The sequence below is a fragment of the Thalia democratica genome, chromosome 8, assembly GCF_965202585.1.
Source record: "Thalia democratica chromosome 8, ktThaDemo2.hap1.1, whole genome shotgun sequence".
Taxonomy (NCBI): domain Eukaryota; kingdom Metazoa; phylum Chordata; class Thaliacea; order Salpida; family Salpidae; genus Thalia; species Thalia democratica.
Window position 1 is genome coordinate 8897772 of NC_139172.1, and position 23825 is coordinate 8921596.

The 23825-nt window shown below is 25.4% G+C and overlaps 2 protein-coding genes across 3 annotated transcripts; both read right to left on the minus strand.

Moving 5' to 3' along the window:
* Window positions 1-5838: 5838 nt before the first annotated feature.
* On the minus strand, window positions 5839-12464 carry LOC145842878 (adhesion G-protein coupled receptor D1-like). Its single transcript, XM_082950354.1, has 10 exons — window positions 12326-12464; window positions 12014-12239; window positions 11660-11833; window positions 11349-11480; window positions 10972-11146; window positions 9235-9362; window positions 7817-8004; window positions 7188-7300; window positions 6506-6654; window positions 5839-6263 (listed from the first exon to the last, which is right to left on the minus strand). Exons 2-10 carry the CDS (start codon window positions 12236-12238, stop codon window positions 6105-6107), a joined length of 1443 nt encoding a protein of 480 aa, XP_082806480.1. The 5' UTR covers window position 12239; window positions 12326-12464; the 3' UTR covers window positions 5839-6104.
* Window positions 12465-13781: 1317 nt separating this feature from the next.
* Window positions 13782-17945, minus strand: LOC145841917 (uncharacterized). Of its 2 annotated transcripts, XM_082949219.1 has the most exons (7): window positions 17880-17945; window positions 16922-17075; window positions 16177-16344; window positions 15474-15597; window positions 14748-14915; window positions 14462-14601; window positions 13782-13920 (listed from the first exon to the last, which is right to left on the minus strand). In XM_082949219.1, the coding sequence occupies exons 1-6, from the start codon at window positions 17910-17912 to the stop codon at window positions 14586-14588; spliced, it is 663 nt and encodes a 220-aa protein (XP_082805345.1). In that variant the 5' UTR covers window positions 17913-17945; the 3' UTR covers window positions 13782-13920; window positions 14462-14585. The 2 variants fall into 2 exon arrangements, with proteins under 2 accessions (XP_082805345.1, XP_082805344.1); XM_082949218.1 differs by lacking the exon at window positions 13782-13920 and having other exon boundaries at window positions 14476-14915.
* Between the last annotated feature and the right edge of the window lie 5880 nt (window positions 17946-23825).

Below are 23825 nucleotides of genomic sequence, written 5' to 3' on the forward strand. Positions count from 1 at the left end.
TTTAATGGATATTTGTAAAAATAGAAAATAAAATAACTATATTTTTAAATAAAATTTACTAATGATTGAACACAGTACATTTTTTTGAATTAAAAAATTCAAAAAAAAGTCTTGATAGGAAACTTTCTATTATAACTTAAGGAAAAAATAATAGCTTTTTGACATCTTTAGATAAAAATTCGCAATTTAAAATTGGTAGGTGTTCTATTACTCGAATTAATTAAATAAAATTTCAATGGCCTTTTTTGCAAAACTTAATTATTTTTTGGAGATTTTTTAGGATTTGAGCCAAAAAATGGTCGTCTCTTTATATTAGAATAGTTACAAAAAAAAAGTTAGTTAATATTAATAAATTTTTTTATACGTAACTTATAAAACATCTTTTCAAAGCTAAGACAGGAGAAACTAAAGAATTTTATGTTAAAGTAGTTTGTTATTGTTTTTCTTAGAGTTAGTTTTATCCGAACTTTATATAAACAAAAAAAAAACTTTAATTGACCTGGCGTAAAACTTAGTATAACTTAAATTGTAGATGAAACTTTAAAATGTTAACTGAAGTTTTAATCTAAATAAAATGCAAAAATTAAAATTTTTCTTATTTTTAGTTGCATGTTTACTCTGGATAAAAATTTTCTTGAAATTTGCCAGGTGTAGTTTTACCTATTTATTTATGAGTTTACCTATAGTAAACAAAATGTAAATCTATCATTAAGAGCAGTGATCTTGTATGTGTGCACCGGTGAAAATTATCATAAGAACTAGCTTTCCAACAAGATACCATAGATTGCAATTCATGGCTTTCAACGCAAAGGCTGCACATAACTCATCAGTACTTTTGTAATTCTCAAATGTATTGATTAAATCAAAGTCGTTGATTAGAGCTTCTGAAGCTACAGTACAATTGATGCAAAAGGGAATGTAGCAGTTTATGCAAAAACCAACAAAAGGTTTCAGTTTTTTCTTACAAGTAGTGTCAAAAACTGTTTAACAAGTTCTGTTGTGATAGAAAACATATTTTAAAAGCGTTCATGGCTTTGCTCATCCATCTAGCTTAAGAAACAGCTCTACGACGTTAAGAAGTGAAAGCGATGGCTGAATTCCTGAAAGCTAACTAAAATATTAGCTTATATGGAATGTCACCTAATAACCTGAGTAGCCCCCTGTATTGAAGCTACTAGTGTCGAAAACCATACCATTAATGCTGGGTACACCTATTTCATTCTTTAAGAAAATCCATCACTTTGTTAGAAAATTATTTGCCATAAACGTTTCTTTAATTTCATCACTTTGTTAGAAAATTATTTGCCATAAACGTTTCTTTAATTTCATCCAAGTGAAAAAACTTGTAGAAGCTTATGTTCTGTTGATTGAGACAGAAACTGACTAGCGTTTTTCTTTTGAGTTGCCATCCGTTGTTGGAATAGTTTCGTTGTTCCAATGGGCTATAATATTTTTTAACTGCTGTCCATTATTGTAGCCCTTATAATGTCTTGCAACATATGCTTAACTTATATTGACAGAGTTTATATTTCTACCAATAATATTAACTATAACAGGAACAATTGCTGATAAGTCAGTCGGAGTAATTTTAGTTCTTCTTACAGCTGCACCAAGCATTTCATCTCTAAGAAAGTCAGCACCTATTTTTACAACAAGCTTCATTTTAATAAAATCAAATTTCTTATATCTTCTAGAACAGGGGTCGGCAAACTGCGGCCCGCGAGCACGGTTTTTTTTGTATGGAATGCGGCCTGCAAAAAAAAAATTGTGGCCCGCTGACCAAAAAAGTATTATCAAGTTAAATTTTTTTCAGTAACTTGTTTTAATTTGATTAATTTTGTTTTAAGTCCCCGTATAAAATTTAAAAATAATTAAAATACTTTACTACTTTAGGTTAAAAATGTTAAAAAAACAGATTAGCATTCTAACAGGGTCTTTTTTTCTCAGTTTAATAATAACTTTCTTTTTACAATAGCAAGTAATTATCTGAAAAAAGAGTGGAAAGAGTGCTCAGATTTAGTAAATTAGTTGTTGATACCTTTTTAGCAAATAAACTAGATGCACATGTTTTCCATTTGTACAAAAGTAATGTACAACAGTTAACTAAAATGTCATTTCTTTACAGTTTTGGTATTCTTTTTAAATCCTTTTTATACCTAAATTTATTTTAAAGAGGTTTTATTATTAAATGTCATATTTGAGCGTGCACAAAAAAAAAATTAATATAATAATAAGAACAACTTAACAACTTTTTATAAACAACTTAACGTTGCCACACACTCAGACTATGACTGTTTGAAGACTTCAAATATCAGGTCAATTTAGTCATTTTTTTAGTTTTTGGCCTGAATTGCTTTTTGTATACGAAAATATCAGGCTACTTTTTGTTTATCAGACTGGCTTTTTTGCTTTAAAGAGTGGCAAACCAAATTTATGATGTATGTTTTGTTCGATTAACAGTGTTGGTTTGAATTATAATATATGTTAAGTTTTAAGTTTTGCAGCTTATATAATTTGAAGTAGTATTTATATTACTGTATACATATAATATAAGTGTGAACAATTAGTATTGCCAAAAAACTTGAATCCCTGAAAAGCTTAAAATTTGATAATATATGCTTAAAAAATCTGGAAAAAGCTTGAATTTGAGAATTTTTAAGAAAACCTGGAACTTAAAATAATTTCTACATGTAAAGAAATGAAATTTCGATTTGACACAAAAAATCTACCATTTAAATGTTTTTTTTATAAAAACACATCTAAAGTAGCTTAACAGTTTTTTTTTTAATATCGATATATTATTTAAGACATTTTTTTACCTTTTATTTAATTTTGTACTGAAAATAGAAGAAAAAAATTGTACTTAAAAAAACTTTATATTGGTGCATTGCACCTTTGCTTTTAGAATGTATTTACCTATTGTTGTGCTTTGCATTGGAACTAAACTTAACAAATTTTTCTAAAATGTCAAAGTTAATATAAACACCTCTAATAAAAATTCTTATATACGCAATATTTGTTGTATCAGTGCTCTTATATTAGCAGATTGATTAAGTCTTATTTTGATTTATGCAGCTTTATAATCTTCAGGCATTTCCTAAACACGACTTATTGTTGTCATTAAAGTAATAAACAAAAATATTTTACTACCGGCAACATAAATTATTTAAAAATAAAGAAAAATTCTAAACGGTATCTTCTTTTTGGTAATTACTTTGCTTTTTTACAAATTGCCTTAACAATTTCTTCGATCAGTTTTGCTTTGTTGGAACTCACTTTAGCAATTTGTTTCATTTTGTTCGTTTATCGCAATAGCTCCTAAGTAACGTTTTTTAATTCTTATAGCTCGTCCTATATTTTACATTTACTCTTTTTAAATGCAATATCTTTATTGCAGATAAATAATTGTTATAACGCTCAATAAAAAATAAGTTTTTTTACTTGATTAATGACTTAATAAACTTTTATACTTCTGTTAAAATGTTTTATAAACCTAAGTGTCCATTCAAACTGACTTATAATAATTTTGGTAAATATTCCACTGTTAATAAACTTAATTATTTTTTTATTTTGTGAACTTTATTTAGACAAACAAGGTTGCCAAACAAACAGGCTAGTTTAAAAGATTGAAAAATTCAGACTAGCTTAAACCTGTTTAAGACATTTTTAAAAAACTCATGTGTGTGTGAAACTTATAATTTAAACATTTTGAATAAATCTTCGAACTTTCAGAAAGGTTTTTATGACTGTAATGTAGTTTATTAATTGTAATTATATTTTGTGATTTTACATATCGTGTAATTTTTTATAGCGATGATATTTTAAATAGGTATTTAAGCTTGATTAACAACAAGAATTTAGCTTTTTCAACTTTTAATAAACTTAGGCTGGTTTGATATAACTCAGGCACTTTTGCTTTTAAAGTGGCAACCATGTAGAATTATAATTAGTTACTAATAAGGTATTTTATTAATTATGTTATAAAATTTGTTTCAGTTTTCTACAACACAAATAGGTATTTATTTTATTTAGTTTACTAATTACTGAATTTTTTAAAGAGTGTAAACTATTTGAGACGCAAAAACTATGTTTAGAAGTAAATATTTAAATTAATTAATTAAAACCAAAATATTATTCAAGTGTCACTAAAACTAAAACAGCGGCCCGGAAAAACTTTGGAAACTTGTAATTTGGCCCGCAAGCACCAACTGCGTGCCGACCCCTGTTCTAGAAGAAGATAAATTTTAAATAAAGTAGTCTTTTTTTTGCTCTTTTTGATTGGTTCGTCCATTAAAAGACAAATAATTTACAATTAATTTGAAATTAATTGTTTTTATAAAGTAAAAAGATTATTTTTTATAAAAAAACTCTTTGGATAAAATTCTTCAAAACAAAGCTAACTGAAAAAGAAAAATGACCGCCTTGTTATACGTAAAGAAAACCAAAAAAAAACAGGGTTTTTATTTATTTTTTGCTCTCACTGGCAGTAAGCTATTTTTGTGCTGTTTTTTTTTTTGGTTTGCCACGCACAAAGTGCCAAGCTAAGCCTAACTCAAAGGTAAGGGCAATAGATGCATTTTAGTGCACACAAAATTACTTTTTGGGAGCATAACATTTTTTAAGTGTCCATTAATCTTAATTTGACACCTACACTTTGATATTTACACTAGATATATTGGTTTTTGAGCAAAAAAATAGTGGTTATGTTTAAAGCTAATATTGAAACTTACACTTTATATTATGGAGTACATTATAAAGAAAACATTGGGGTGATTAGCTTGAAGCCTACTGATTTAAACATTTTTTTAATGGTATAGTTTATTTTTTGTATTCAAACTATCAACCTTATATACTAAAATTTAAGTTTGTTGATTATATTTTTATTCTCACAACAATTTAATGAAATTTGCAATTTTTAATGTAATAGTAAATTTTAAAAATGGTATATTTCATATCTAAAACATCATATATGTGAAGTAAATTAAGTTGTTTTAAAGCTAGATGAAAATCTAGGGAAAAATTATATAAAAAACTCACTACTTTTTATAAATAAAATAAAGAAAGTGTATTTTTGGCTTTACAACAGTTAGAGCTAAACATAATTAAGAAATATACATGCTATGTTTGTTTTTTTTTCTTAAAATATAGTTATCATACATTATATCGGAATTTGGGCGATGTACAATATTACTATTTGTTCAATAATTCAACTTATTGTACTATTTAGGCTTTTAGTAAAATAAATGCTTTAGCAAAACTTTTTCGTAAAATAAAACAAGATAAGGCTATAAGCAAGAATCTGTGGTACCTGAAAATTTTGTACACAAAAATAAAAGGTTGTTTTTTTGTTGTATATCTCAAATTAGAATCATTCGTCTAATTAAGATTAACCCATAAACGTTCTGTAAATAAAGAAAAACTAGCTGTTATAGTATTTTAAATAAAATATGAAGTAAAATTTGAAAACTAAAATCACAAGGGGTAATCTGAAAATAAAAGTCATTAAAATGTTTAAATCTAACTTAACTTGGTAATTCTTTATGTATATTTTGAAGTAGTATAAATTTTATATTAAAAGTTAACTATAATACTTTAAAACAATTAAAACTTTTGTTTAGACAAAAACACCAGGATTTTAGCTTACTTAAATTTTAACACAACTCCTATAATGAACTAACTTGAAACAAAGTTGTGTGTCACATTTTGTATGTACTATATTTAAATATACTTATTTATACCGTAAAAAACAAGCAAAAATACTTTATTTTATGTCGAAAATATGTGAAAAAAGTTTTTATTAGACGATTATTCTAATGAAATTAAATTAAGTGAATATTTCGAAGTTTAATAAGAACTTTTAAAAGTAAAAGACTTCTTATTTGTTATTTTAATAGAATAAATCTCTCTACTTTAGTCATTGAATTATTTTGTAATTAGTTATTTATGAATCTTTTATTAATTTATATCATAATTATTTTTGAAACACGTTTTTGAGAATAACAAATATTTTTTCAGTTTTTTTTAACATAAATTGTACTGTCAATGATAATAGGTACTTTTAAAGCAGCATATTGGTGTGTTAGGGTTTATAAGTACAAAAAGTATTATCCGCTAAGTGGTATGGTGGAGACATTTGTACTTCTTCTTCTCCACGATCTAAAAAACTTTCCCTTAGAACTGCTGGTGCTCGTCATTCTTCCCCTTCCTTGGCTTATTTGAGATGCCTTGATCATTGCTTTTCGTCTCGTGATAGCTCGTCTTACCTTTTTGTTTCAATATATTTTAATGACGAAAGTGTAATAAAAAGAACTGAGGTAGTTTTTAATTTTTAAATGTAGCTTTAAAAAATTGAAAACTGTACAAAACTCAATCATAAAAAAAAAACTTAACATAGGCGGTAAAGAACAGTTGTAATCTTTTTGTTTTTGAATTTTATTTAATGACTAATTCAATTCGATATTCTTTTAACGCTTTGTAAGAGTATCAAAACTTAATTTGAGCAAACCTCGCCATTGAAGATACAATATACGATGAATATAGCTACCCCTTGTAGGGAGTTGACAATCACAAATATAAGAGTTGCGAAAAAACTGGTCCACACTAATAAACCTAAAATCCATGGTATACCCAACAACGGTAGCAAAACAAATGCGCCTAAATGTTTTGTGTATTCATTCAATAATTATTATCTTACAACAACTATACATACTTTTAGTAACTGTAAGAACAAAAACTAACTATTTTTATACTATTTATTAGTATTTTATGAAATAGGTTAAAGGTACTGATAATGTATAGTATTGACATATTTATGCTGGTAATGTTTAATATTTAAAGTTACAATTTTTATGTAAACTTATATTTGACAGTTGTTCAAAAAACAAATATTAGTACTAAGATATTTAAGTCTTCGTGTTTTTTAATAAAAATAAGTAGATTAATTTCTCAATATTTAAAAAAAGTTTTGTTTTACCAGAACTTATACCATTAAAAATTTATTTTAAAATGTTTTGTGTTCTTAACTAAAACAAAACATTTAAAAAAGATAATTTGCCTTTGTATAACCAGTTTCTTATTCTAAAATTAATGCATGTTGTAATTTTATAAGATAAAAAGATTCAAATTTTTTTTTTCTTTAACCAATATTTAATACAATCAGTTTAAAAACTTAATTTAAAATTTCTTACCTTTAACACCAGTTCGAACATCTTTAATAAACTCAGAACTGTTGTTTTCGTTTTGGTAGTTTTCATCTATCAAATTGTTTTGTGAAATACTTTTTTTTCCTTGTGAAGACGATCTAAAAAGTTGTCTTAAAGTTTAGAAAAACTACTTTAATTTGACCAATTTTTACGTAAAATTTTTTGTTGTAATGTTATAACAATTAAATAACTAGACGTTACTACTTGGAAAGCTAAAAAATGTCCAGTTCTTTAAGCAATGTAAATTTGAAGCAAAAACAATTATAAAAATGTTTGTTTATGATATATGCAACTTTTATTAATTTATTTATTTTAATTAAAAGTTCTATTTGTTTTCAATGAAAGTAAATTTTTTAAATTAATTACCAACTCGTTTTTGTTAAATCAAATTAAAAAAAGATTCAGCTAAAAAAAAACTGGTTTGCCTTTAAAATATCTAATAAAGGATTATTAAAACATATAAAACTAAATTTTCCTAAAAAAACTACCGATAAGTAATTAAGTAATAGTTACTCTCTTAATAAGTTATTTGAAAAAAGAATGAAATGTAAGAAATGTGTTGATTATCTGTTAGTAGAAATTACTTCTTTAAAAACTAAAACAAAAATCAGTACTTGTTATTAGTTCCATGCAAACTGTCCATTTTTATTGCATTTTTCGAATTCATGGAAGAATGTGAAATTGCTGTCGATGACGTCTGTGACGTGAATGTACTGCTGTAAGGCCTCTTCGACACTCCCACGTTGCTACTCGCCTTGAAACCAGCAACATTGTTTTTTCGCTTCGACATTTTTATAAGGACCTGGTGTGTAAAACAAGTTTTATATGTAGCATATTTGAATAGTGAGTTTTAAAAACGGTACATATATACATATACATACTTCTTTTAATTTAATACGGGTTTGAACTAGTGTTTACAGTTAAGTAAGCATAAATATTGGATACATTATGAAAGTATTACTACTCATAATCATTATAGTTGTATAAAAGTTACCATTGTAACCTTGTATTGAAATCAACATTTTATTTTATAATTTCAATGCGTGTGAATAAATATGGAATTTTTTGTAACAATAAAAGCAACGATAAGCTTTCTCAAAACAATTTTCTCAATTTCCAAAACAACATTGTTTATTAGAAGGATTTAATTTCATTCCGATGCGTATATATCGGCGTTTGTCTTTAAAATACGAGTTAGTGGTTAAATCTGCTGCAAGCAGTATGCTGTCTTAAGTCTCGATGAAATTCGCATGAACAATGCAATATCAATGCCTATGAGTATAATCTACATAGAAGAAAGTAATCGTGTCTAGTACAGAATAAATTATACTTTGTTAAGGTTGTAAGTATTTTGCATGATTTAAATTATAATAGACCATAATCTTATCTATTACAATTTCTTTCTTTAGTTTTGATAATAACTATTTGATAATAAACACTAATTCAAAGTGTGTTTTATTTATAATTTAGGAACAAGTTAACTTTAGTACTGTAAGCTACTCGTAAGTTAAGCAGTTAGTTTACTTAGTACTTGAAGACCACGTATTTAAGACCGTAAACATATTTAATATCCAAAAAAAAATCATTGAGGTTATACCTAATGAAACAAGGTATTTTATATTTTGTACGATGCTTACTAAAACTTATGTTAAATTTATTTTCCAATAAGCTACCTTAGAATTTATTTATCAACTAAAAATAACGTTTAAAGCTCGTTAAAGTTTGTTACCGCAATAAAAAACTGTTTCTTATCTGTTAAGGTACTTTTTATATGAAGTGGAGTATAGTATTTTCGTGCTTATCAATTTTTAGTTTAAGATTTTGCTGTTTATTGTATAAATGTTTTTGTGGTATATTATTTATGAACTTTTATAGTAAATCAAATTTAAAAACAACTTATGTTTTTATTTCAATTTAATAAAGTTTTAGATTTTTTAGATAGCCTTCTATTGTTTTATAAAATAATATCTTGTTGAATATAGATATCTATAAAAAAGTAAAGTACTACTAAGAGTTTTGACTTTTGTATTACCTGTACTACTTTTGCGAGAATGAAGAAGTTAAAGGTAATGATAAATAGGGCAGGACCAAGAAAGCTCCAGTTCATACCTGATTGCGAACTCAACCAACAAATCTTGTATTTTCCTTCTTGCGGCTTTCCTATTCAAAAGTTTATTATTGTTAAAAAATATTTTACTAATTATAAAAAATATGCTGTTTTTTGAGAAGGTTTGCTAGATACCAAAACACAAAGACATTTACATTAAGTAACTCAATTAAAAGTGTAATTAATAAATTTATAAGAAAGGAAACGTAAAAGTCCTTTTGTATTTTAATTTTTTTTTACAAAACATCTTAAGAATAATTTTGATATTTAATACAGTGCTTATTCTCTTATCCGGACACGTTCAGCAAGATTTTTCTGTAAACATGTCCGAATAACCAAAAATCCAGATAAGTACAAAAAATAATTTTTTTCATATAATAATAAAACTGCCCCATATAATGCAATGCATAATAAAAGTCTTATAATAAAATCAAATACATAGTAATTATGAGTTATATAGAATAAAATTATAAAAAATAAATGCTAAATTTTAGATTAATTAATTCACTTTTTTAAAGTAGAAAAACATCAGACTTACTAACCATCTGCAACGATATACGTTTTTTGAGGTTCAAGCAAGTAAAATTTATTATTTGAAATCCCAACTGCCCTAACAATTAATTTTGGAAAAAGATTAATTTTTGTTTAAGAAAAACTATAAACTTAAAAAATTAATTGATTAAATTAAAAATTTCCGAACTGAGTTACTTTACATGCTTACAGAGTAATGATAACTAAGCTAGTTTGGAACAAAGATAGAATGTAATATTTAGTAGTATTATAAAACTCATTATAATGAATAAAATTGTAGAATTTATAAAATCACTTTAAAATTGTCTTACACATAAGAGCTTAAATATTTGTATCGTACAAAAATGTTAGAGTTTAATATAAATATTATTTTGAATATTCTTCTGACTGAAACTGTCCGGATAAGTGAGCGTCAAGATAATCGAAGTCCGGATAAGTGAATAAGCACTGTACTTATACTTAAAAAAATTTTAAACGATATTTTGTCTAGAGTATTTGTATACACGGTAAACACCTGTGCACAGTAGTGTACTTAGAAAGTACTTTATTAAGGACAAAAAAACATAGTAAGGTAAAAACAAAGCTTTTACAAAAGTTGACGTTTGTATTGCCTTCTCTATAAAAAATATGATTATAGCACAGATTATGCCGTTCTAGATATTTTATTTAAATAATAATAATTCATTTCAAACAAAAAAGTGTTTTTTATAATTAACTTAATAAAACTACTATAAGATTAGGTTAGCTATTAAAGTCTATTTTTAAAAAATTATAAGTTTATCAAGAGCTTAGTAGTCTTTAAAAGTAAGCAGTTTTGAAAAGAAAAAAATTAATATAAAGTAGATTTTTATTTAGATAAAAATAAAACAGCAAAACTCATCTAAGAAATTTAAAAGGTGTAAAACTAGAATTCATAAATTAAATCGTAGTTTAACATTTTTCTAAATTTATTTGTTCAGACACTTTTTAATTGAAGACAACTGTTTAATTGTAGACTTATTATTTTACGTATGTACAAATTTTAAACATCAAACTTACATTGGCTACTTTTTACAACATTTTAACAATTCAAGCTTTATTTGTAGATAGAACTACTAAAAACAGTAAAAAAAAAATTTTTTTAATGTTTACCTTGCGGATAGAATAAAACTTCGCCTTCTCCGGAGCATTTATCCTCATCTCTTGGCTCGATATAGTTTTCACTCATCATACCAATTGACGCAGAAGCCCCAACAATTATCAACGGACACCCCCATCCTAACAAATACATCCACACTTTGTTGTCCAGACGAGAGTGTATGAAAACCTGATTTTTTTATATTTGTTTCATCCTCTCACTGCAAGCTTTCATTATAATAAACAAACGTAAACTGTAAATATTAAATTTTATGCTATAGTTAAATGCATTACAGTTTGTTCAACGTAGAAAATAAAAAAGTTTTATAATTAATAACTTCAGTTTAAATGAAAACCACCTGAATACATAACTAAACTAAAGTTAATCTTACCTGCACAACGTACAAATAAAGAAATATTCCTTCCACAAACATCCACATGAAAGTGGACAGAACAAACAAATGTGACAAAGCAGTGACTAAAAAGCAGTGCATATTGTCCTTCAGTGCTATTTCTGACACTAACTGTGTGTTTTGATATTATTAATAAATAGTTTTAAGTTTTTAATAGTTGACTGTGATTAATTAGAAAACCGAAGTTAAAAATACATTTGAAACTTCGTCGTAAATTTGAATTCAGTAGAAACTTTAAGTTGAAAGTAAATAAAAAGCTTAAGTATGATAACTAAAACCTATTTATTTTTACAAATATTACAAATTTGAACGAGATGCAGACAAAGCAGGGCCACGGACAAGTTGGCATGAGCAACCATTCTGTCATTTTTTACATGCTTTCTAACCACGAAGAATATTGAAAGCGTGATTATTAGACTGAATATGGTGAGCGTCGAACCAATGTATTCTACCACGTTTAAAAGCTACAAAGGAAAAAAATTTATCAAACTATTAATACGTCCTTTGAACTAGTTGTACAAGTCGCAGTTAAAAGACTATAAAAATAACTGTTAAATATAACATGTGTTTCTTTGTGCTTTGTTATCATATGATAAAAGTTTAAGAAACATCTTCCAAAAACTATCAGAAAACAAAAAAAAAACCTTCTTCTGCTCATCAGTTTGCTTGTAAGTTGGTTTCCAAGGTGACATGAAAGCGGCGAAGTTGGTGGTGTGGTTGCAGTTGCAGGTGACTCCCTCCTCATCCACCATTTCCACGCTGCATCCGTGTCCCTTCCACAACTTCTGATCCGCATCTAAGTACTGGCAGCTGACGCATCTGCCTTGATAGTTTTCAGACTTTGGCAAATCGGCCGTTGAAAACTTCATCCTGTTGTTATTTAACGATCTTAATAAATAAAATATAACGACCTTATAAATAAAAATACATAAACTGAAATTAATTTAAATTTTTACTTGTACTTTACACTTTACAGGAACAGATTCTTTGCTTTGATTTCTCATCGTTGTTATAGCAATTATACCTCCATTTCCAACTATTTTTTTGTTTCCACCAAAAAAGTCTGAATTGTAACCAGCTTCATTCAAAAACTTTTTCCAATTTTTGTAATGAGTTATAATAACTGTTATGCATGTTGTTGTATAAATGAATAAAGAAAATACACAGTGATATGTTTTTTTGTAACTAAATTTTAATTGTGCTATTAGGCAGAAAAGTTAAATATTTAAAATGATAGCTAAGTTAAAGAAGACTTTTAATATACAAATGACTAGTTGATTGTCTTTTAATTTAATGTCTTTAAATTATTGATTTTTAAGAAGTTAACAAATTCTTATAGTTGATAGTTTTTAACCTACCTTTAAATTCAGTTCCATTTGCTTCTGTCAAGTTAGCCCAAATTTCAGAATCATCAAATTCAAACTTCCTAGATTCACCTAAAAGTATTCAAATAAATATTCTTAACTTCATTAGAATTTTTTAATGCAATAGTTTTATTTTTCATCTGAAAGTATTTGTATAATAAACTTTTTAAACGTAGTTTTAGCAGCTATAAAATTTATATGAAAGTTATTTTAACAGCAGTTACAAGACTCAATCATAATATTGAATATAATCTTAGATTTCTGAACTCTTCTAAAATAAAAATCTACCTAATCAACCTTCACGTTTGAAAAAAAAATCTTATAAACTATAATAAAAAATGAATAACTTTAATGTCTATTTATTTTTATAGGAAGGTTTTAAACGTATTTATATACCATTTGCAACGTAGAGATTACTCATATTTGTTTTATATCTTAATTCACAAACGTTTTTAAAAACTATACAAGTTTCTATGTTTTAGTGTCTAACCTAAACAAATTAGTATAACAAATAGAATTTCAAAAAATTATTAGTACTACTTAAAAAATGTTTTTAAAGTACGAGTACATTTTTTCTAGGATAAGAAAATCAACAAACAATCACCATCTACTTTTGCCATTTCAATATCAAGTTGATCATGATTATATGATTGATAATTATGTGTTCTATAAAGTATAAAATTGATTGCTTCACCAAAATATCTGTCGTTCAAAAGCAACATAGTTTCCAATTTTTTTAGTTCATCTTTAGTTTTTACCTAAATTTTTCAAGACATTTTCAATTAAATATTTAATTACTAGGATTATTAAAATATATATATACCTTTAGAGTCATATAATCAAGCGAGTACAAAAAGTTAAGTATAAACTTATATATGTAGTTGAATAAATAAAAAATGCGTAAACATTTCTTAATAGTAATCTTAAACATAAGACAATTATTTATGAGTTAACCAACTTCAGACCATATTACACTTTCTTTGGCTATAGCTTTGTCCAGAACGGTTATATAGTGCATGAGCACGGTATCTAATAACCATCGGCTGTTTTTAGCTTCCGTTCGGTCAATAAGCATTGCAAGATCGTGTATAAAGTTGAGAAGGCTAAGAGTTTCATCCAAGTTGTTGAAGGACGAATTGATGAAATTATTTTTCAGATGCATGCTCATTGTCGTCAACTCGCCTTCACTGTGTATTTTATAAAGTATATAAAGCTTAATAATTACTAAAGGCGTTTTTTATTCTCTTAAAAACAGTTTGTAGCAATTATATGAAGTTAATATATTTCAAACAGTTTTTGTAAGTGATAGTAAGATATTGATAAGTATCAAAATACTGTAAAAAAAAACTATTTGTTTATACTGAAAAAAAAATTCTACAAGTTAACAAACCTTGTTGCTTTTATCTAAAAGAAATTTTAAAGAAGACACAATGATTTTTTTTCTTAACAATTTATGTTTGCTAACTTTTATTTTTAGAAATAAGAATACAACGAAAATTCTATAAATTTGTTGTTTTTTATGTTTTTATTATTTCATGTTGTATAAGTTTTCTTATAAGACTGATAAAAACATGGTACATAGCACAAAAACAAAACAAGCATAATAGTTAATAATCATAAATAATAAATGACAGTAGTCCAATTCTTACACAGAATTTATCTTACTAAAACCCCTTGTTTATCATATCAAAACTTTTAAACTCTGTTGAAATACTTAAAAATGCTAACTTTGGTTCATAGCATAAATAATCAAATTGTTCATTTCCGAGTGAGCTCACGAGCTGCTTATTTTCAGGTTTGTTGCATAGAAGAATAAAATCTAGTCTTAAATTAGTTTGCTCATCCGTCTGCGTTATTCCATTAAGATTCTGCTTTTAAACTAAGTTAAAATTGATTCATTTGAATTTTTCTCTTCTAAAAATAGGTTTGGCCTAATAAACTTATAGTAGGTTATTATAGGTATTTTAATAAACTAATGTCTTTTTGCCATAAACGGTTTCTTACGTTTCCTAACTTGATTAACGTGAGTATTGCTTTTTTGAAGTCGCATTTTGACATTTTATTTCTTCGAGTAAGTATTTCTTTCAAGAGAGGGTTTAAATATTTACACCTTCTACCAGACATTGCTTCTGAAAGCAGTCTGTTTGTCTCGTAAACTCCTAGAAAGCAATCAATAGAATACCTGAAAAATTTTTACATTCCTTATAAATCGTTTTATGTATTTTGTAACCAATTAAGAATAAAGATGGTTTTTTAAAACTATACATGTAAAAATCGTTTACTTTTATTGTGGTACAAGCAATCAAACTGATACTTATTATATTATTTGTTGTTATAAGAAACAAAATTACACTGTTTTATTGCAAAGCGGATTTTCAAATTGTAAATCTTATTAAAATTAAAATCTATGGAAAAAGTGTAGTTGTGTTTATTAAAACAAATAAATTATAAATTAAATAATATAAATTTTTTTGAAAATCAAAAGAACAAACTAGTCTTACTTTTCAGTGAAGTTAAAAAAAGAACATTAAAAATAGTACAATAAAAAAAATTATAAAACAAGTTCATAATAATAATAATAAAAGCCAGCTATCAGACGAGATTTACTATGTCGTCATTGTGTAAAAAGAATAAAAACAAATGATAACAACAATAATAAATTTAAAACAAGCTCATACTGTAACATTTGTGTTTTATTTTTTAATTGTTTTCAAAATGATTTTTAAAGTAGTAAAAAAACCTATATGCTTCAACATTAGTAAAGTAGTACGGATCAAATGATTCATGGGCAATAATCAGTTGTTTGTCTAATATTTTCTTTATATCTTTAATGTGTAGATTTTCGGTTCTACTGTACTTTAAACCTAAAAAAATAATGTATTACCAGAACTTCGTTTTGTTTTCTAAAGCTATTTTATTTTAGTAATTGTCTAAGAAGTTACCTTAATTATATAATTAAGGTTTACCTAAAAAATTTTTTTCGCACATATACATAGTTAGCACACTTTTGAAAATTTTAAAGTGTTGTTGTATTTTTAATGTGTACATTAATTTCATTACCAAAATAACCCCTTGGTTGGCACGTTATCTATTCTAATTGTTTGTAATTTTCTAAGTTTTAAATGAGGTTTAAACTTTTTTGAACTACATTTAACTTTTAGGTATTCGTTTGTAAATATTTTTAATGCGTTTAATTTTGATTTAAATAATTCTTTGGACAACTGGTTTATCTTTGTAGATTTGAAATGTACATAACATTATTTACCTTCACTAAAACAAAAAAAAATATTCTTAATATACAAACTAAATAACTACTTTGCCTAAAAATGCCTTTTAACGATGATTAAAAGATATAAAATAGTTGCTGTTGTGAAACTATATATTCAAACAAGTTTATAAAGTAAAACAAATAATGATACTTATGCATTTAAATATGCTTTTACCTTTACTTAGTTTATTATTAAGTAAAAGTTCAAGATTTTTTGTCATCAAGTATTGAGGTGGTTCAATTTCAGAAATATTTATAAACAATTGATAATTATCATCTCCTAAAATTTTCTTTAGAGTGTTGTTGTACATTTCAAATTTCAACTCATGTTGTTCATCTGTTCCTGAACCATAAAACATTAATTTTTAGAGAGTTAAGATGGATAACAACAATTTAAAATAAATAATATTGTATTGTTTATTGAAGAACAAAAACAATATTGCTCAAAACACTTGGTCCTAGGACCTGGTGCACGAAAAAACCTTTCGGTTATCGAGTTGCACACCACTTGGATAACTTTTAATGTCTTGTCCAGAACAAAGTTCTACGTAGTTTTCTAATTGAGCTCGGATTTTCTTATAAAAAAGCTTACTTCTTCTACAAAGTTTAAACAGATTAATAGTTTAAAAAAATTGTCCTTTACGTAACTACAAACAATAAAATTTTGGATTATTTCTGCTTAAAGTAATAAAAATATAGTTTATAAAGTCACAAGAGTACAAACAGGTTGTACACAATATACATTTGTTTCAATGTTATTTCTGCAACAAGAGTTAAACACTAAATATTTTTTCTTTTACTAGGAGTTAAATTGTGCATTTCACAGCAAACAATTAACCAATGCAATATTTTTTAGACAAAATTTTGAATTAAGTTTTATTTGCATGTTATAAATAACTAAAAATGCTTAAACTAACTACCTTCATAAGAATCGTAATAACTGTTTCCAGATCCGGTTTCGTCGATGTTAGTTTCATTTATTAAAACATCCGGGTTTTTTAAATCGCTTACGATGTTTTCTGTATCACCTCTTAGTAAAGAATTTTTTGCTCGAACGTTACATATGGTGTAAACCTGACAATAAAATATTATATATTCTCATGTAAAATGTATGTACTTTTCCCGCATATTTACTTTTTAGTCAATCTACGTTTCATTAGTAGACAAAAGCAATAACATTATATGTTTTTTCATTTAATATTATAAGTAAACTCTACGAGTTATACTTACAAAAAGATTTGTTTATATATATCATAAGTTAACATATCTTAAATTTTATACTCTGAACTACTTATTTTGTTCAAAAAAAATGTTTTGAGATAAAAAAAATGTGAAATATGCAACTACTTTAAGATAAACTATAGCGCGATTAATAACGTTTTTTTTCAAAATAAATTACTTATAGTTTAAAAATCTTTTAATGAAACAAAGACCATATAAATAAAAAACGTTGAATTTATACAGTTTAAATAAAAGAATTAGGGTTTTTTTAGGAAGCGAAAAAGTATACAGCTACTATTATTTGTTAAAAAATAAGTAACCTGATTGTGTGTACTTTTGTTACTCTTATTATTAAAATTATATTTTTTAATTATTCAAAAATGTAACATTTTAAAATCTAAAACTAATTGATAGAATCTTAGTAATATTTAGATTTCAAATTATCAGCTATTGCTACTATACATACATATATTGTTTATTGCGCTAAGAAAGTTTGGTCTAAGGACCTGGTGTACAAAAGAATCTTTTGGTTATCTAGTCGTACACCACATATAGATTAGATTTATTTGCTTATCTTGATATTTTAAAAGTAAAGTATAAAAATAGTTATTATTAGAAGCACTTTTATAAAAATAAAACGAAAAACAATAGGCTTACTTTTAGCAAGAAAACGAAAGTCTGTAATTTCATAACTTTAAACAAAAAAAATTAAAACAAGAATCTAAAAGAGTTGAAATGTTAAAAATAACAACTGTTATCTTTATATTAGAGTTAGATAAAACTGCTTTCACTGTAGTACAGTACTTTATCAATAACTAAAAACGTTAGATCTAAAAACAAATAAACTCTTTAAATTTAGGTTAAAACGAATTAAATAAATATATTAAAAAATCTAAACATAAACTGAAAAAATTAAAACCTAGAAAAACGATTAAGTTTGGAAAAGAAAACTACAACTAACATTATCTCTAAATTAATATTATTAAAGAAGTCTAAATAACTGTGTAACTTTACATTTGCTTTAATTTTAATTTGATAAATGCAAGTACATAAAATTTGTTAAAATACACATTAAACAGCATATGTTTATTAATTGTTTAATTGTATTGTTTTTTCAACAAAACGTTGTTACTTATATATAAAAGTTCTATTTCAGATTAATCTTTTTTTTTATAAACAAAAAACACATCATATTTTTATATATTAAAATTAAATTCTATTAACATATATCAAAGTAAATAAGTATTAGTTGATAAAATTAAGCTGAATTTTGATAAATACAAAAGTTTAACTTTTTAATTTTTTTGTGTTTTTATAAAAGTGCCTAGAGAAGCAGTTATATTAGTATAAATGAAAAAGTACTAGCTATTTTTACAAACTAAAAGAGAAACATGTTTTCCAAATACAACTAGCTAAATAAAATAATTGTAGACTTTTAGATACTAGGTTTCAGAAATAAATATTTCATGATAAAAAGCATACAAAATGTACAGGAAACGTTATTGTGACGATGTTACTAAACACTATACAAAAAATATCAATTTCAGATTAATACGTAAGCTAAGTACAAGATTTAAACTTCTTTTTAAATTTTATATAGCGGTAATGTAATACATACACTAAAACTTTTTTTAAAGCTTCTGTAAGCATGTTTTTGCGGATTTTTTTGTTTAAAAGAGTTATAAATCTACTATAGTTCAAAATATAAACTTTTCATACAAATTATAGTAATTCTTTAAGAAATATTATTTAGCTTTATTTAATTAGTACTATGTTTTACTTGGTAAAAAAATAACAAAATTCAGTACAATTTAAAATAGAGATCGAAAAACTTCAGGCTAGATGGTAAAAAAAAATTTCTGACTTGCTAGAAACTTTTTAGCTAAAAATAAATTATTACAGAATACAATCTGTTTAATGTCGAAATAAGTCTAATTTGTATGTTTTTACTAGATTTTATTACAAAGCAGTTTCAATAAGTTCATCAAGTAAGTAGATAGTTTAGGAGATAATAAATGAATATTGTTACCAAATCAACATAAATTTGTTATGAAGTATATGAGATGTAATAACTTTTATCTAAATTGATTCTAAGCGCTACCTTTATATGTAAGTAAAATGACTCTCATTAGGCTGGAAATATTGTGAATTATATTCCTACAAGTGCACAAGTTCTTGGTAGAGCATTCACCAGATCTTTCAAAAATGAATACAAAGATTGTGGGTCTTGTATATCTTATTGTATAATTAAATTGCAAACTTCAAATATTAACTTTTATATAATCCAACAAATTTAAGCAAAACAAAAACTAATAAAATTAAAAATTAAATTATTTAGTTACTTACATCGCATAAAGTGTACTAAATTATGATACTTTGAGTATTTAACTTTTAGATTGTAATTTTAAAAGTATTTATTATCAACTTTAAACATAAATTTAGCTAATTCAAGAACTTTTAGCAAAACTATCACTTTGTTCATAAAGCTTTATTCAGATATATGAACACTTAATGAAAGTCAATGACAAAAAAGCTGGTGGGACATTTTACTTACAATCAAAAGTAAGTTTTTCCGGCAAATCGTAGACCACAAAGGATTCGACAAAAACAGCGCAATATTTCAACATATCTACAACTACAAATCCTGCCAATACACAGATAAATATGGCAATTTTAAACTTTTAAAGCGATGTAAAATAAGTTATCTTTGTAGTTTAGAATCAATGGTCATTGAGGAAGAAAACCCTGTATCAAATACGCAAATAACTTTGAATTGAAAACGAACAGCTTTAAGTATATATTGTTTAAAATGTTTTAAAAGTTTTTTGTTGTTACTTAGTTTTAATTTTTTTTTAGTTAGCATATTTACTATCTAGAGTTATTAGCTATTTGAAAACTAAAATATCTATTTTGTACGTCATTATACTACAAGTTATAAACTTATTGCAAAACTAATTACTAAATCATTTTTCATTCTTAATAAAGTTTGATGGAAGTAAAACGAAAAGCTCCGAATTGATAATGAATAAAACTGTTTTATTTTTTAGTATCAAATGGTATTTATTTACAAAATAAAATTATCATTCATTTGTATATTTTATTTTTCAAACAAAAAAGTACTGATAGCTATTGCTATGTTACACTTTTTTATATAAAGTGAATTTTTTTAGTTATTATTATTATTATTATTCTGTTGATTGAGACAGAAACTGACTAGCGTTTTTCCTTTGAGTTGCCATCCGTTGTTGGAATAGTTTCGTTGTCCCAATGGGCTATAATATTTTTAACTTCTGTCCATTACTGAGCCCTTATAATGTCTTGCAACATATGCTTAACTTATATTGACAGAGTTTATATTTCTACCAATAACATTAACTATAACAGGAACAATTGCTGATAAGTCAGTCGGAGTAATTTTAGTTCTTCTTACAGCTGCACCTAGCATTTCATCTCTAAGAAAGTCAGCACCTGTTTTTACAACAAGCTTCATTTTAATAAAATCAAATTTCTTATACCTTCTAGAACAGGGGTCGGCAAACTGCGGCCCGCGAGCACGGTTTTTTTGTATGGAATGCGGCCTGCAAAAAAAAAATTGTGGCCCGCTGACCAAAAAAAATATTATCAAGTTAAATTTTTTTCAGTAACTTGTTTTAATTTGATTAATTTTGTTTTAAATCCCCGTATAAAATTTAAAAATAATTAAAATACTTTACTACTTTAGGTTAAAAATGTTAAAAAGACAGATTAGCATTCTAGCAGGTTTTTTTTTCTCAGTTTAATAATAACTTTCTTTTTACAACAGCAAGTAATTATCTGAAAAAAGAGTGGAAAGAGTGCTCAGATTTAGTAAACTAGTTGTTGATACCTTTTTAGCAAATAAACTAGATGTACATGTTTTCCATTTAGTACAAAAGTAATGTACAACAGTTAACTAAAATGTCATTTCTTTACAGTTTTGGTATTCTTTTTAAATCCTTTTTATACCTAAGTTTATTTTAAAGAGGTTTTATTATTAAATGTCATATTTGAGCGTGCACAAAAAAAATTAAATTAATATAATAATAAGAACTAAGGTTTATTTGATTTTAGTTTTGAAACATTTAAATTTTTTATTAGTTTTCTTTGCATTTCAAATTAATTCTTATGTACACCAGTATACAAACATTCTCATATTTTAAACCCTTTTTTATTTAATATAAAAGTTAGATAAGGGTTAGTTTATGCATACATTTCTAACATTATTGTTTCTACATGTAATATCTAAGTGTGTACAAACACATTTGAAACAATATACATGACATAAATTAAGATAGTTTTTATTAGGTATACATTTACATTTTTCAAACAATGTTGTTTTGCATATTAAGTTAATTTTTATGCGTTGCATACTAATATATACAAATTCTGTTTTTTTCAACTACCTATATAATAGTATTTAATAAACTAGATTTAGGAATAGTAAGTTTTTAAGTTTGTTCATTGTTTATCAAAATAGTTTTAATTAAAGCAAATAAACAACTTAACATAGCCACACACTCAGACTATGACTGTTTGAAGACTTCAAATATTAGGTCAATTTAGTCATTTTTTTAGTTTTTGGCCTGAATTGCTTTTTGTATACGAAAATATCAAGCTACTTTTTGTTTATCAGGCTGGCTTTTTTGCTTTAAAGAGTGGCAAACCAAATTTATGATGTATGTTTTGTTCAATTAACAGTGTTGGTTTGAATTATAATATATGTTAAGTTTTAAGTTTTGCAGCTGATATAATTTGAAGTAGTATTTATATTACTGTATACATATAAACGTGAACAATTAGTGTTGCCAAAAAACTTGAATCCCTGAAAAGCTTAAAATTTGACAATATATGCTTAAAAAATCTGGAAAAAGCTTGAATTTGAGAATTTTTAAGAAAACTTTGAACTACAAATAATTTCTACATGTAAAGAAATGAAATTTCGATTTGACACAAAAAATCTACCATTTAAATGTTTTTTTATAAAAACATATCTAAAGTAGCTTAACAGTTTTTTTTTAATATCGATATATTATTTAAGACATTTTTTTACCTTTAATTTAATTTTGTACTGAAAATAGAAGAAAAAAGTTGAACTTAAAAAAACTTTATATTGGTGCATTGCACCTTTGCTTTTAGAATGTATTTACCTATTGTTGTGCTTTGCATTGGAACTAAACTTAACAAATTTTTCTAAAATTTCAAAGTTAATATAAACACCTCTAAAAAAAATTCTTACATAAGCAATATTTGTTGAATAAGTGCTCTTATCTTAACAGATTGATTAAGTCCTAATTTGATTTATGCAGCTTTATAATCTTCAGGCATTTCCTAAACACGACTTAATGTTGTCATTAAAGTAATAAACAAAAATATTTTACTACCGGCAACATAAATTATTTAAAAATAAAGAAAAATTCTAAACGGTATCTTCTTTTTGGTAATTACTTTACTTCTTTACAAATTGCCTTAACAATTTCTTCGATCAGTTTTGCTTTGTTGGAACTCACTTTAGCAATTTGTTTCATTTTGTTCGTTTATCGCAATAGCTCCTAAGTAACGTTTTTTAATTCTTATAGCTCGTCCTATATTTAATATTTACTCTTTTTATATGCAATATCTTTATTGCAGATAAATAATTGGTATAACGCTCAATAAAAAATAAGTTTTTTTACTTCATTAATGACTTAATAAACTTTTATACTTCTGTTAAAATGTTTTATAAACCTAAATGTCCATTCAAACTGACTTATAATAATTTTGGTAAACATTCCACTGTTAACAAACTTAGTTATTTTTTTATTTTGTGAACTTTATTTAGACAAACAAGGTTGCCAAACAAACAGGCTAGTTTAAAAGATTGAAAAACTCAGACTAGCTTAAACCTGTTTAAGACATTTTTAAAAAACTCATGTGTGTGTGAAACTTATAATTTAAACATTTTGAATAAATCTTTGAACTTTCAGAAAGGTTTTTATGACTGTAATGTAGTTTATTAATTGTAATTATTTTTTGTGATTTTACATATCGTGTAATTTTTTATAGCGATGATATTTTAAATAGGTATTTAAGCTTGATTAACAACAAGAATTTAGCTTTTTCAACTTTTAATAAACTTAGGCTGGTTTGATATAACTCAGACATTTTTGCTTTTAAAGTGGCAACCATGTAGAATTATAATTAGTTACTAATAAGGTATTTTATTAATTATGTTATAAAATTTGTTTTAGTTTTCTACAACACAAATAGGTATTTATTTTATTTAGTTTACTAATTACTGAATTTTTTAAAGAGTGTAAACTATTTGAGAAGCAAAAACTGTTTTTATAAGTAAATATTTAAATTAGTTAACTAAAACCAAAATATTATTCAAATGTCACTAAAACTAAAACAGCGGCCCGGAAAAACTTTGGAAACTTGTAATTTGGCCCGCAAGCACCAACTGCGTGCCGACCCCTGTTCTAGAAGAAGATAAATTTTAAATAAAGTATTCTTTTTTTTACTATTTTTGTTTTCTTCGTCCATTAAAAGACAAATAATTTACAATTAATTTGAAATTAATTGTTTTTATAAAGTAAAAAGATTATT

What these genes read in the sequence shown, in the direction of transcription:
- LOC145841917 (XM_082949218.1), bottom strand. Translation starts at nt 17,912, where the DNA reads ATGAAATTACAGACTTTCGTTTTCTTGCTAAAA. An exon ending in CTTTCGTTTTCTTGCTAAAA is followed by an intron (nt 17,076 to 17,879) that starts GTAAGCCTATTG and finishes TTTTATTGTCAG; the next exon opens with GTTTACACCATATGTAACGT. An exon ending in ACTAATGTTGAAGCATATAG is followed by an intron (nt 14,916 to 15,473) that starts GTTTTTTTACTA and finishes AAAATTTTTCAG; the next exon opens with GTATTCTATTGATTGCTTTC.
- LOC145842878 (XM_082950354.1), bottom strand. Translation starts at nt 12,238, where the DNA reads ATGAAGTTTTCAACGGCCGATTTGCCAAAGTCTGAAAACTATCAAGGC. An exon ending in TTCAAATTTGTAATATTTGT is followed by an intron (nt 11,481 to 11,659) that starts AAAAATAAATAG and finishes CAAAACACACAG; the next exon opens with TTAGTGTCAGAAATAGCACT. An exon ending in TTGCATGGAACTAATAACAA is followed by an intron (nt 7,301 to 7,816) that starts GTACTGATTTTT and finishes ACAACTTTTTAG; the next exon opens with ATCGTCTTCACAAGGAAAAA.